Source organism: Galeopterus variegatus, unplaced genomic scaffold, assembly GCF_000696425.1.
Source record: "Galeopterus variegatus unplaced genomic scaffold, G_variegatus-3.0.2 Scaffold15981, whole genome shotgun sequence".
NCBI lineage: Eukaryota > Metazoa > Chordata > Mammalia > Dermoptera > Cynocephalidae > Galeopterus > Galeopterus variegatus.
The window spans coordinates 3,574-17,903 of NW_007742092.1; the positions used below are offsets into that span (position 1 = coordinate 3,574).

The 14,330-nt window shown below is 42.3% G+C and overlaps 1 protein-coding gene across 1 annotated transcript; it reads left to right on the top strand.

The window, feature by feature from the left end:
* Positions 1–3,204: 3,204 nt before the first annotated feature.
* LOC103582376 (glycine receptor subunit alpha-1) lies at positions 3,205–10,626 on the top strand (the record flags this gene model as incomplete). Its single annotated transcript, XM_008563989.1, has 4 exons — positions 3,205–3,428; positions 6,226–6,308; positions 7,403–7,540; positions 10,412–10,626. Coding segments are annotated over 4 exons (660 nt in total), but the record flags the coding sequence as incomplete, so codon positions are not given.
* Between the last annotated feature and the right edge of the window lie 3,704 nt (positions 10,627–14,330).

Below are 14,330 nucleotides of genomic sequence, written 5' to 3' on the forward strand. Positions count from 1 at the left end.
AAAGAGGTTTATTTGGCTTACGATTCTGGGACAGCTGCATCTGGCATGGGCCTCAGGCTGACTCTACTCATGGTGGAAAGTGGCAGGCAGCCGGCAGGTGCAAGCAGATCACATGGTGAGAGAGAGAGAGAAGAGATGCCAGGGTCCTTTAAACAATCAGCTCTCGCGGGAACTAATAGAGCGAGAACTTACTCACTACCCCTCCTCCCCCAGGGAGAGCATTAATCCCTTCATGAGAGATCTGCCCCCATGACTCAATCAGTTTCCAACAGGGCCACATTGGAGATCAAATTTCCACATGAGTTTTGAAGGGGACAACACATCCAAACTCCATCACTAGGAGATGAGAAAGGAAGAGGTCAGGGAAGCCTGGGAACACCAAGCCTCTTGTAAGAGATAAGGCTTAAACCAAACAGGCAGAATATGCCTCTACAATGGGATTGAGAGTGTCTCTGACACAGACATGGCAGTCCATACCTGTGTGACCTAACCCACAAGTACTCACCAGAGGGTTAGGCTGATGCCAATTCCGACCCCAGCTCTGCCATGCTCTAGCACTGTGCCTTGGACACATTTCTCAACCTTTCCAAGCCTGCTTCCTTCACTATGGGAATCTGAACGTCTAGCTTGCAGGGGTTTTGTGAGAATTTAAATGTATGTGACAGTATCTAGAACAGAGCCTGGTGCCTAACAGCCCATTTTAAGAAATGCCACTTTCTTTTCTTCCTTCCTGCCACATAAACAGGCTTGACATGTCACTGGCAAGAATATCAAAAGTGCAGCTGGGGTTTGGAGACTGAAGGTTTTTTCTGCCCAACCATTTATAGTCTGTTCCCTCACATGTGACCTGCCCGCCCGTACCTCATTATATCACACACACACACACACACACACACACACACACACACACACACACACACACACATTCCCCGTACCTCATTATATCACACACACACACACACACACACACACACACACACACACACACACACACACGTAAAACCCAAGGGAGAAAGAGAAGCTATTTCCAACCCCCTGATCTGAATGGGTCAGATTGGGAACTGTCCATTACTGTCAGCAGGAAAAACAAAGAACCAAGATCCAGGCCTGGCCTGAAGTTCTCCCTCCACCACAGGACTTACAAGACATGAGAGTACAAGACCAAATGTCACTTTCTATGGGGCTGGAGGGAGAGGCTTCAATTAAATTATTGAACAATCCTGTAAAATACCTTGGAACATTTTATGAAGCCATTGATATTTCTGTAGGAAAAGAGAAGGAGGCATGTGCTGTGGAGGACGTGGGCATGGGTGAGGGTGAGGAGGAAGGTTGTTTTAGTTCATTTCCACCAATGACAGATCAAGCCTGATGAAGATTTAGAAGCAGCACCCCAGAAGAATACATAACGTGATCTTATTTATTCAGCCCTTTCAGGGAAAGAGCAATAGCATGCCCTCATGTGTGGAAATTATCCCTTGAAGAAGAACATTTCAAGTTGGACTTGAACTGAGGTTATTAATCTTTGGGGGAACTATAGACCCTTTGGGGAATTCTAACACAGAGAGCTATGCCCTTCTTCCTTGGGAAACACAAATATACCCCAAATTCTACTTGCAGTGTTATGACAGTCATGGATTCCAAGTTTACAATGTCTCTATTAAAAAATAAATAAAAAATAAATTTAAAAATAAACTTTCTAATGGAAATACTTCTTAACTGCATTACCCAGTTTCCTGTCTTTGAGACCTACCCATACCACTAATTGCTTCTCAGGTTGTGAACGGAAACTAAATGGACTCTTTCAGTTCCTCTAGGATCAGCAGCAGCAGTTTGAACAAGCCCTTAGCTAGGAGTCAGGACACTTGGGTTTCAGAATCATCTCAGCCCCTGCATTTTCAGAGTGACACTGAGCCAGTCTCAAGTCTCTCTGGCTTGTTTCTTCATCTGGGGGACAAAAAAGGTTGGGGTGGGGGCGGAGTTTTGACTAGGACAGCAATTTTCAATGTATGTTCTGTGGAAGATGCACATCATGCACAATATAAAAAGTTCCCTGGCCAAAATAAACCAGGGAAATGTTACATATTTTATTCTCTACTTGGAGATGCACACAACTTATTAGCATATTGTCTCTGAGAAGTCCTGCAATAAAGAAACCTATTGCATTTCATTTAGTCTAACATTTTCCTAATTGATTTGATCCATAAATTTTTTTTCCAGCAGAATAACAGCACTGCAGTCCCATCAGAGAACCATTAACTTAGCACTGAGTTTAGAAGTCAGTAAGATGTGACTCCATGACATCTATTAAACCTTCCCAAACAAATCAACACATCATAGAAAGTTATAGAAGGCTGGTATTAAAACAGAGTGATGTGAACCTTATGCCCAGCAGGAACACTGTAGAATTCTTCCATTCATCCTTACTTCACCGCTTGGGAGTTAATTGTTCTCTTTAGGCAAAATAGTGTAAATGCTCACACATCAGCTTTTAGTCTTTTCTTTTATTCCTTTAATTTGTTTAGGTCGGTAACTCTCAAACCTTAGTGTACATAAGAATTACTGTACTATTGGGGTTGATGGCTTAAATGCTCACACATCAGCTTTTAGTCTTTTCTTTTATTCCTTTAATTTGTCTAGGTCGGTAACTCTCAAACCTTAGTGTACATAAGAATTACTGTACTATTGGGGTTGATGGCAAAGGGGCACTTTAACTTTAGATGTATTATTTCTCTTATCTAAAAAAAAATGAAGCAAACATGACAAAATATCAACAGGATGATGAAAATGGGTGTTTAATCATTGGTGTTTAAACTTTTCTTTATTTTGAAATTTTTCAAAAGAAAGAGTAACGTTTAAATAATCTCGGTTCAAAGTTGAATATACTTAGCAGGGCCCTTAGAGGATTTTCAGGGGTAACTACGCCTCTTGTGGTTTTTGCCTGATGCACAGACTTTACATCTCACCACCACATAAGATGCAACCAGGACTGGCTGGTCAGCGCAGTTGCTTAGAGCCTGGTGTAATCACACCAAGCTCAAGGGTCCAGGTCCCTGTACCAGCCAGCACCAAAAGAAAAAAAACCACACTCTAATAACTTCCTTCAGGAGGGATTTTGGAGAACATTGGCCAAAAGCTCCTGGGCCCTCCGAGAATTGGCAACCGAGGGCCTAACCCTGCCTCCACCTCCTTGTCTCCTGGCTACAGGACTATAGGGTCAACATTTTCTTGCGGCAACAGTGGAACGACCCCCGCCTGGCCTATAATGAATACCCCGATGACTCTCTGGACCTGGACCCATCTATGCTGGATTCCATCTGGAAACCCGATCTGTTCTTCGCCAATGAGAAAGGGGCTCACTTCCATGAGATCACCACAGACAACAAACTGCTAAGGATCTCCCGGAATGGAAATGTCCTCTACAGCATCAGGTGAGTTCTGTGCAGGTTTGTCCACTCTCTCCTGGAAATGTTTCTTGCCCCTCTGCCTTCTGGGAGCAGACAGTAAGAGGGAGGCAAGACAGAGGTAAACGAGCACTGGCAACCCAACATCTTTGCAGAATAGGCAGACCCAGCTCTGTAACTTACAATCGCCATGTAAAAATAAAATACCTTGGGAAGTCCTAGGAGAAAAACGTTCTTTATAACCAAGAAGACCAGGGAAGTCTAGAGAAGGTGGAGTTTAAGCTACGCAGCATTTTAATAAAACAAGATAGGAAAGAGTATTCAAACATGATGACCAATAGCAGGGGCAAAGGCACAAAGCCTGGAAAATCACAGCAACTTCAAGGTAAATGGGCCTGCCAAATAGATGGTGCTACTCACAGGTATAAGCCAGGGCTGCTCCATCCCTTCTATAGCCTCTTTCAATCCCCCATACCTTGCATTGAGTCCAAGAGGTTGGAACCCTTCCCCAGCTATGAGGTATCCTTCAGATATTGATTAGGAGCAAAGTTTTCAGAGTCTCCTGCCACCCCTCTCCACCTAGTCCCTAATCTCCTTCCCCAAGACATGGGGAAAATAACCAATGACTAAGAAGTGAAGAAATTACCTTACACATGTAATAACAGGTACATTTCACTGAAAATTTACTCACTATGCTGGGTACTTTTCATGTGTTATATCTAATCTTCCTAATAACCCCATGAGGTAGATTTTATTATGCCCATTTTGCAGATTAAACAAGTAAGAATCTGAAATTTTAAGTAACTTGCCAAATTCCCACTATTAGTAGCAGAGCCTAGGTTCTAACCTGTGTTAATGTGGATCTGATACCTCTCAAAGCCTAGAACAGTGCATGGCATTCTATTGGCACCCCAATATTTAATGAATGAATACATATGTTTTTACTTCAAAAAGATTAAAACAGTACTGGTCTTAAATGACTCCCACCCCTCCTCCCCTTCCCTTTCCAGTTCCTCAGGGGAATAAATCTTATTTTCATTAGGAGATAAGCCTTAAATGTCCAGGCCCATGGGAGAGGCTGTACAGGTCCTAACCCTCAGGTGGGTGGGTGAGGGGGCTCAGGAGCCTCACCACTGCAGGGCAGGCTTGGAGGAACCAGGGGCCTGAGACACCTAATCGGTGGCCCTCTTTTTTTTTTTTTTTTCTTAATCGGTAGTGTTCTAATGTAACTTAGCTGCTGGCACCTTGGCTTCACATGGCAAGGCACACAGCCCTCTGTGAACTTCCTCACCCTGGAGCCTGCCTCACCTAGTGCACATCCAGACTAGAAGAATGACAGGCTTAGGAAATGACCACCAAGGCCATGGCTGACTAGAGGGAGGGGACAGTCACCCTGCTTGGATTTTTCTGCTGCCAGGCTAATTTCATATCTGCAGAAAGCTAAGTCTCAGTGTAGCATGACAGAAGGACAAATCAGCAGAAAGTGTTGTTTCCAAGGTCATTCAACTTCAGGAAATTAACCCAGAGTGACAGCTGCCCCACTTTGGAGCTTTTATCTTCAGAAATTCAACTGTATTCACTTTCCCTTCACTTCCCCCCTCCTTCTCCCACTCCCTTCTTTTCCCTCTTCTTCCCCTTCCTCTCCCTCACCTCTTTCTACTCATGCTTGTGCTTAAAGGGGCCCACATCCAGAGCTGTGGGTGTGAGCTGGAGGGAGGAAGTTCACAGAGGGCTGGGTGCCTTGCCATGTGAAGCCAAGGTGCCAGCAGCTAAGTCCCATTAGAACACCACCAATTAAGAAAAAAAAAAAGAATAAGAGAAAAGAATTTTTTTTAAAAAAGGACCACCAATTAGGTGTCTCAGGGCACTGGGACTGGCTTTTCAGGACAGTGGTGCTGGAAAGGCTGCCAGCAAACATATGAACCAACTCCACAAGGACTCAGAATCCAAAGGCCAGGAGACAGGCTTTTGAAGCCCAGCTGAGCCAACAGCTTGTTGTGTGACCTTAGGCAAGTCCCAGCCTGTTCCTCTCTACACCCTGTCAGATGAGGGAGTTGGCATGATGATGATGATCTAGGGCTCCTTGGGTTCTGAGAGCCTTTCTTCTCCCTTCCTTGCAGCAGGTGCTCAGATGTTGGCAAAGCCTTTTAAGCTGAAGTCTTGTATCCCAGCCTGGGCTGCAGGCCTTGGGTTCTGCTGAAGAGACTCTTTCTGGTTCTGAGGCTGTGGCCTCTGCAAGGGTTGGACAACCCAAACTAAACAGCTAACCCAGAATCCTGAGGAGCCCACCACTTTCCAACTAACCCCAGCATGGGCCCACTGATGCGAGGCAGCTGTTTGGACACCCAGAAGGCAGGGGGCCTCTTTGAAATAACTTTTGATGAGTCCAGTGTGTGATGGGAGGCAGCCAAGAACCACGTGCAGCATGTGCTGCAGGTGCACCTGGGGATACCTGAGGCTTGGTGCTGCTCAACTTAAAATTTGGCCTCTGTCCCTACCTGAGGGCTCTGCAGAAGAGTAGGGATTGCAGGCAGTCTCTGGTCTCCAGGCAACTTGCTAAAGAGGTCTCTAGAAGCCAGACAGACTCCGAAGAAATCCAAAAGTTCCACTGACTCTGTGTGACATTAGGCAACTTACTTTACCTCTCTGAGCCTCTATTTCCATATCAGGAACTTGGAAATAAACATATATTTATTCAACAAACGCTAGTTCCCTGACCTCCTTTCCCTATCCCAGATAACTGATTTTCTGATAGTAACTAGAAAGGAGGTATATCCTCCCTGATTTGTGGATCTAGCATTATTCAACTCCCTTCTCTTCCCAGAATCACCCTGACACTGGCCTGCCCCATGGACTTGAAGAATTTCCCCATGGATGTCCAGACATGTATCATGCAACTGGAAAGCTGTGAGTCCCTTGCATGAGTCTTCTAGAAAGAACCAGGCTCCCATTTACCATGGGACTGACAGAAATTCACACAGTTGCTCCTAACTGCTGGACCTCAGGAGATTACTGTAATAACCTAAAATTCTAGATAAAGGGCTTTGCTTTTAGAAAATGCATTAGAAATATAATTCCCCTTACATTATCTGACTGAGGCCCAGCATTTGGAGCCAGTAACATTCTCCAAAGAGGCACAGTTCAATGTTTCTTGTGAATACACTCACCAGGAATAGAGAAGGCATAGCTTGAAAGAGTCATGGTCCTGAAACTTACAGGGGATGCTCATTCCAGTAGGGGAGATAGACAACTGACTACACAAATAACTCTAATAAAGGACAGAAGTGGTTTGTTAGAAGTACAAAATGCTGTGGCCTCATAGCAGAAGGAGTGCTTCCTTCTGATGGGAAAGGAGAGAGGGTATTGGAGAAGGCTTTATGGAGGACCAGAATCTTAAGAGAGGGATAGCTGACTTTGATTGCAAACACAGAAACCAATCTGACTAATGTAAAAGTACAGAACCAGGACAGAGCATTTAGGTGGCAGTAACTAATGGATCATTTCCTTGAAGCACTGCCTCTGAGGGGAATCAGTACCAACCAACTCTGAACCTTTTGTGACTTCACTCAAGAGTCAAAGTCTCAGGGCAGAGAGTCTGATTGGCCTAGCTTGTCACCTTTCCACACCTTGCCCACCCCACCAATGGTTAGTCCCACGAAGACGGCACACAATACTCCTTCCACAGAGGAAAATCTACTGTGAGCAAAAGAGGAGGCTGGCAAGGATGGCATGCAGGCAAAAACAGCAAATGGCAACTGCATCTTACCATGGGGGTGAGGACAGCTAAGGCAGGGTGTGGAAAGATAGGAAGAGAGGCGGAAGGGCCATGGTGTGGATGTAAACAATTAAACCAGTTCTAACCTCCTTTGTGAGGAGAAAAAAAAGCAACATGGTCTCATGAGCTCCACTGAGCTCTCTCAGTCTCTTACCCTAACCAACCCTGACATGCTCAAACAAGTGCTTCTTGGTGGTGACTGCTCCTTCTTCTGATCCCATCCTAGTTGGATATACCATGAATGACCTCATCTTTGAGTGGCAGGAGCAGGGAGCTGTACAGGTGGCAGATGGACTGACTCTGCCCCAGTTTATCCTGAAGGAAGAGAAGGACTTGAGATACTGTACCAAGCATTACAACACAGGTGAGTACAAAGGGCCACCCTCCTCAGATCCTATCACCCCAACCAGACGTCATTTCAAACATTCATTCAACCATTGCATTGATTCAACAGATCTTATGAAGTACCCATGATGGGCACAACTCTGTATTTATCACCTAGTGGTTAAGGGAATAGGTTTTAAAGCCAAAAAGTGGCTCTGACATTTTCTTCCCGTGAGTCCTGGGGTGAGTAATTTAAGTTTAGGCCATACCTAATTACGAGTGAAGCTGGTAAATATGGTCTTTTTATTCTGGGTAGCAGAAGGGATCCTATTCCTAAGGAAGAAGGGAAAAATGATATTGGGAGGACACTAAGCAGTCTCTGTCATAGAGAAACTGGCACTTCTGGTAGGGTGAAAGTATAGAGAATGCTCACATTAGACCTCAGCAGGAGGGAGTCGAGGTGACACTGAAGATCAGTAAGAAGTTGGAAAGGGTCCACTAGCCCGTGAGCTACAAGAGGGCAGAGAAAGTACAGCTTTTTAGCTCAGCTCTCTATCTCCTATGCCTAGCACAGCTTTTGTTTCAAGACGGAACACATGAATGATCAAGCCTGGCTTTGCACGCCCATTGTAGGCTGGGATGGAGCTCACGGAAGTGTTGTGAAGAAAGTCAGTCTGTTGATCTGCCAGCTGGAAGCCTGGGAAGGAAGCTGCTGTCTCAACCCAGCTGAGAAAACTAGAGGCTGCTGACAAGCCAAGGAGAGCAGGAGGTGGAGAGGGATTGAGAGAAACCATTGTGGGCTCTGGTGCAAGCAGAAAGCCCAGTGAAAGGGCAGGCAGCCTGTACCACCTGCAGAGATATTCTCTTCAACCCTGGGCAAATTGAGACTCAGAGATAATGTATACTCACATTAGCAGCCATGAGAGCAATGATTCCCCATGAATCAGATAATCACAACTGACCCTCACATACCATGGCCCTTTACTATTTATAAAGCAGTTTCTCTTTTTTTCCCACCTTTCTTGAGGTATAATTCACAAATAAAAACTGTATATATTTAAGATGTACAACTTGATGTTTTGATATATGTATACATTGTGAAGTAACCACCGCAATCAAGCTAGTTAACATATTTATCATCTCACATTGTGTGTGTGTGGTGAGAACACTTAAGATTCACCTTCTTAGTAAGTTTCAAGTATACAATACAGTATTGCTAATTATCAGAACCATGCTGTACATAGATCTTCAGAACTTATTCATAACTGAAACTTTGTACCCTCTGACCAACATCTCCCCTTTATCCCCCACCCCAGTCCCTGGCAACCACCATTCTAATTTCTGCTTCTATGAGTTTGACTATTTTAGATTCCACATATAAGTGAGAACATGTGTTGTTGTTGTTGTTGTTTTTTATGTGTCTGGCTTATTTCATTTAGTATAAAAATGTCCTTTAGTTTCATCCACGTTGCAAATGGCAGGATTTCCTCCTTTTTTAAGGCTGAATAATATCCCATTTTCTTTATCCATTCATCCACTGAGAAGTACCTTATGATCCAAAAATCCCAGTTCTGGATATATATCCAAAGGAAAATAATCAGTATCTCAAGGAGATAGATGCACCCCCATTTTCACAGCAGCATTATTCACAATAGCCAAGACATGGAAACAACCTATATGTACACAGCATTTTCTCATTCATTATCTCATTTGATCTTCACCAGTTAAGTTTAAATTAGAGCTGAGCTCTGTGCTAGGTCCTGTGAATGCAAGGAGAAAAGACTGACAAGGCCCTGCCCACATGGAGCTTACATTCCAGGGAGCTCCAGGAAATCCCCTTGTTACTGTGATTCAGTATGCAGGAACTGATGCCCCACCATGGGACTGGCCCTGCCCCAGTTCCAGGGATACACAGATGGGGAGGAGATAAGCTACCCAGTCTAGTGCAAAGACAGAAACAGAGCGAGTCTGACTTGCCTACTCACTCATCATGTTATGCCTTAAAGCTTCTGATGACCATGTGAACAGAGCTAAGGGAACACAGGGGAATAAAAGAGGCATTCTGCCTGGGAGAAATTTCACATTTAAGGTGCCATGGAGGAGAAGGAAGATTTCTTTGGGTGGTTGTGGGAAGGGATAAGGGCATTCCAGGCAAATGGACTAGCAACATTAGAATCTCAGAGGTGTGAAAGTGCTGGGCATGCTCAAGGCAAAGGATGGAGTGTAGGGGTCATGATTAGGGTGAAGAAAGAAGGTCAAGGTTATAGAAAGACAGGTGAGATCTCTATCACGAAAAGCAAACTAAAGAGTTTGAATTTTTTCCTGTAGGTAATAGAAACTTCCTTGCATGAGAAGAGAAGGAAGGAACGAAAGGTTTCACAAGAGGAAGTAGTAGTATCAAATCATGTTTTGTGAAGATAATTGGCAGAAGGTTGGAGAAAGCTCCACTTAGGCAGGTCCACTCTTAGCAACAGAATAGTGGTGATGATGATGATATGATGATGGCAACTGACAAACCTGAGCATCTGTGATGTGTGAGGACTATGCTAAGTTCCTCATAAGCATTATCTCATTTTATCCTCACAATGACCATATGAGTAACCGTGTGAGGTAGGTATTATTATTATTATTATTATTATTATTATTATTATTATTATTATTATTATTATTATTATTATTATTATTATTATTATTATTATTATTATTATTATTATTATTATTATTATTATTATTATTATTATTATTATTATTATTATTATTACCATTATTACTGTTATCCCCAGTTTACCATAGATGAGGAAACCGAGATACAAAGCGATTCAAACACTTGCCTTGAGACATGTTGTTCCAGCCTTAAAGTTTGCTATCCATCAGGCTGTATACATTGCCTTCTCACCACAATTTCTTGCAGGTAAATTCACCTGCATTGAGGCCCGGTTCCACCTGGAGCGGCAGATGGGCTACTACTTGATCCAGATGTACATTCCTAGCCTGCTCATTGTCATCCTGTCATGGATTTCCTTCTGGATCAACATGGATGCTGCACCTGCCCGTGTGGGCCTGGGCATCACCACTGTGCTCACCATGACCACCCAGAGCTCTGGCTCCCGAGCATCCCTGCCCAAGGTAAGTCTCACTGCCTGAGAGCACAGAATACCTGGACAGATAAGGAAAGCATTCACCTCCCTATGTGGCCTGAGGCATGAGGAGCATAAGGAATTGCTCACTATTTACCTGTCTACTACTCCTTGCAGAATTCAGCATTCTGATCCATCAAACTTTCCATTAGACTCAACATTACATTCTGTACAGGTTGCCAGACACTACATTCTGCTCCACTGTCTACCACCAGTAGACACACGTTCTACTTCATTTACTATTAACGTCAACTTCGCATTCTCCTTCATTCACTTTTAGGGCTAAGTACAACATTCTGCTTGTTTCACCACTAATGGTAAATACCTTGTGTCAGTCATCTGCAAGACCATCCCCACATTCAAAAATTTGACAGAAGGACTCATAGTACTAAGCATATAGTTGTACTTGCAGCTAAGATTGATTACAACAATGTATTCAGGATACACAGCTAGATCATAAAGGGAAAAGATAGGCAGAAACTGGAGGAATCCATGCACAGGTTTTCTTACTCTCTCCTCCCACGAGGGGTCACTCAGAATGTAATCTTACTCCAGTAACAAAAGTGCAGACATGTGTGTGATATTTCTGCCCAGAGAGACAGGAAGAGAGACTGTTTTGAGACTCGTTAGAGACTAGGCACCCAAAATTTTAACTTGGGGCTGGCCATATAGGCACTCTCTACCTAGCATGTAACAAAACTCCAGATTTCCAGAAGGAAAACAAATGTTCATCATAAACCACATTGTTTATACAAGCAGTCTAGGCAGAGTAAGCCAACCTTACCAGTTAGGGAAAGTAGAAAAACTCCCAAAATCCAAGTTTCCAGATGCTGGCCAAGGGCCATTCTGTAAGCAGGCCCTTTTTAAGATAGCAGTCTCATGCCCAGTGTGTTTAATCCTTTTCTGGACATAGCTCGATCTGATTCTCACATTTCTAATGTTAAACACCATATTCACTATTGACTCTTAACCCACAGTCTGCTTCATTCACTACTAACATAAGACACAGCATTTTGCTCCATTCACCATTAGTGTCAGATACACAGTATGCTCCATTTACCCTTATACTACACACAACATTCTGTTCCATGTACTTGTAACACCAAACACAGCATTCCACTTCATTCACCACCAGACACTACTTCTCCCCCAGTCACCCTTACAATAAATGCAACGTTCCGTTCCTTTCACCATTAACACTAGACCTCACATTCTTCTTACTTCACTTTTAACACTAGTGATAACGTTCTGCTTCATTTGCTATTAATGCTAGATACTACATACTCCTCCATTCACCCCTAGTTGAGGTAGAACATTCTGTTCCTTCACTATTAATGCCTGGTGCCTCCTGCTTTACTCTCTATTAATGCTAGGCTTGGCATTCTACTACATTCACTATTACTGTTTGAGCCATAGTCTGCTCTATTCACTCAAGACTAGACACAACCGTCTGCTCTAGTATTAATGCCAGACACCGCACTTTGCTTCCTTCAAACTTATACTAAACACAATGTTCTGCACCACTTCTAACTAATGCTGCGCTTAACATTCTGATATTAATTCAGTAATTATTATTGAATTAGAAATAATTGAATAATATCATCTAATATAGAGCTTTTATTTAAATTTTCCCAGTTGTCAAAACAATGTCATCAATAAATATGAGGGATCCAATCAAGGATCAAATTAATACAGCATATGGTTGCTCTATTTTGTCTCTCTCTTTTTTTTTTTGGCAGCTGGCCAGTCCAGGGATCCAAACCCTTGACCTTGGTGTCACCAGCACCATGCTCTAACCAACTGAGCTAACTGGCCAGCCTGCTTTGTCTCTTTAATCTAAAACAGCCTCCTCACTGGTTTTTGTTTTTCATGACATTGCATGCTCCGTTAACTTTTAATGTGAGATGCAACATTCTGTTTCATTTGCCATCAACAGTAGACAACACACGCTCCTCTATTTACCCTTACAACGGAACTCAACAATATGCTCTTTGCACCATTAACACTAGACCTCAAATTCTGCTACATTCACTATAAATGCTTGAAACCAAATTCCCTGATCACTATTAACACCTGACAACACATTCTGCTCTCTTCAATTGTAACAGCAGACATAACGTTCTGCTTTCTTTCCCTTATGCTAGACTCAACATTCTGCTCTACTCACTATTAATAGTTGATGACACATTCTCCTGCACTTATAATTTACACTAGATCCAACATTCTGCTCCACTCATAGAAATCCCATACTCATAAACAGTCACTCCTGGTTCCCCCCATCCCCACCCCCGACCAGCCTCTGGCAACCATGAATTTTCTATTTCTATGGATTTGACTATTCTGGACATCTCATAAAAGTGGAATCATATACTATGTGGCCTTTTATGGTTGGTTTCTTTCACTTAGCATAATGTTTTCAAGGTTCATCCATGTTATAGAACGCATCAAGTACTTTGTTCCTTCTATGGCTGAATAATATTCCACTGTATAGACATATAACATTTTCTTTATCCATTCAGCAGTTGGTGGAAATTGGAGTTATTTCCACTTTGGGGTATTATTATAAGTAATGCTACTATGAACATCTGTGTACAAGTTTTTATGTGGACATATGTTTTCAATTCTGATAGGTATAGACCTAGGAATGAAATTCTTGAGTTATGACTTTTTGAGGAACGGCCAAATTGTTTTCCAAAGTGGCTACACCATTTTGTAATCCCACCAGGGTTCCAATTTCTCCACATCCTCACAAACACTTGTTATTATCTGTCTTTTTGATTATAGCCATCTTAATGGGTATAAAGTGATATCTCATTGTGGTTTTGATTTGCACTTTCCTAATGAATAATAATGTTGACCATCTTTTCATGTGCTTATTGGCCATGTCTATATTTTTTTGGAGAAATGTCTATTCAAATTTTTTGCCCATTTTTAAATTGAATTATTTTCTTACTATTGTTGAGTTATAATAGTTCTTTATGTAGTCTGGATTTTAGACCTTTATCACATATATGATTTGCAAATATTTTCTCCCATTCTATGGGTTCTCTTTTTACTTGATTTATAGTGTCCTTTATGCACAAAAGTCTTTAATTTTTTATAGATTTTCTTTAAAGATATGCACATTTATTTGTTCAAATAACAAACAAAAACTGAATAACAGATGAATAACAAAATACCTTGTGAAAGTATGGCTTCAAATTTTCACAAATACTGGAGATGTAAAACATTAAAATTTACATATTTCATTTTATAATCTCTATCATTAATTGAAATAGCTCTCTAAACTCTTCCAAAAGCATGCAAATATCAAATTAATTTCAACAGAGGAAGATGAATAAGCTTTTCAAGGACAAATTAATTTCTAAGAAAATCAACAAATCCACCTAATGAAAAGAAATCAAGAACAGAAATTAAATATCTAAGCTTAGCAACATAAATTGCATAAAAATATCCATAAAACAAAAGGAAGATGGCGACGGGTCTGGAGCGGCCGCGCCAGGAGACAGCGCGATCCTGAGAAGTGTGCGCTGTGATAACAGAATACTAATTACATTTCCAAGAGCAACAAAAAACGAATAATTCTTTCAACAACGATCCTACAACGACAAACAAGCAACAACAGGTTCGAGGTTTTAGGGCCGACACAAAAGAAGACTCCTGAGAGCACCCAAGCCCTGCTGCGGGAACAAG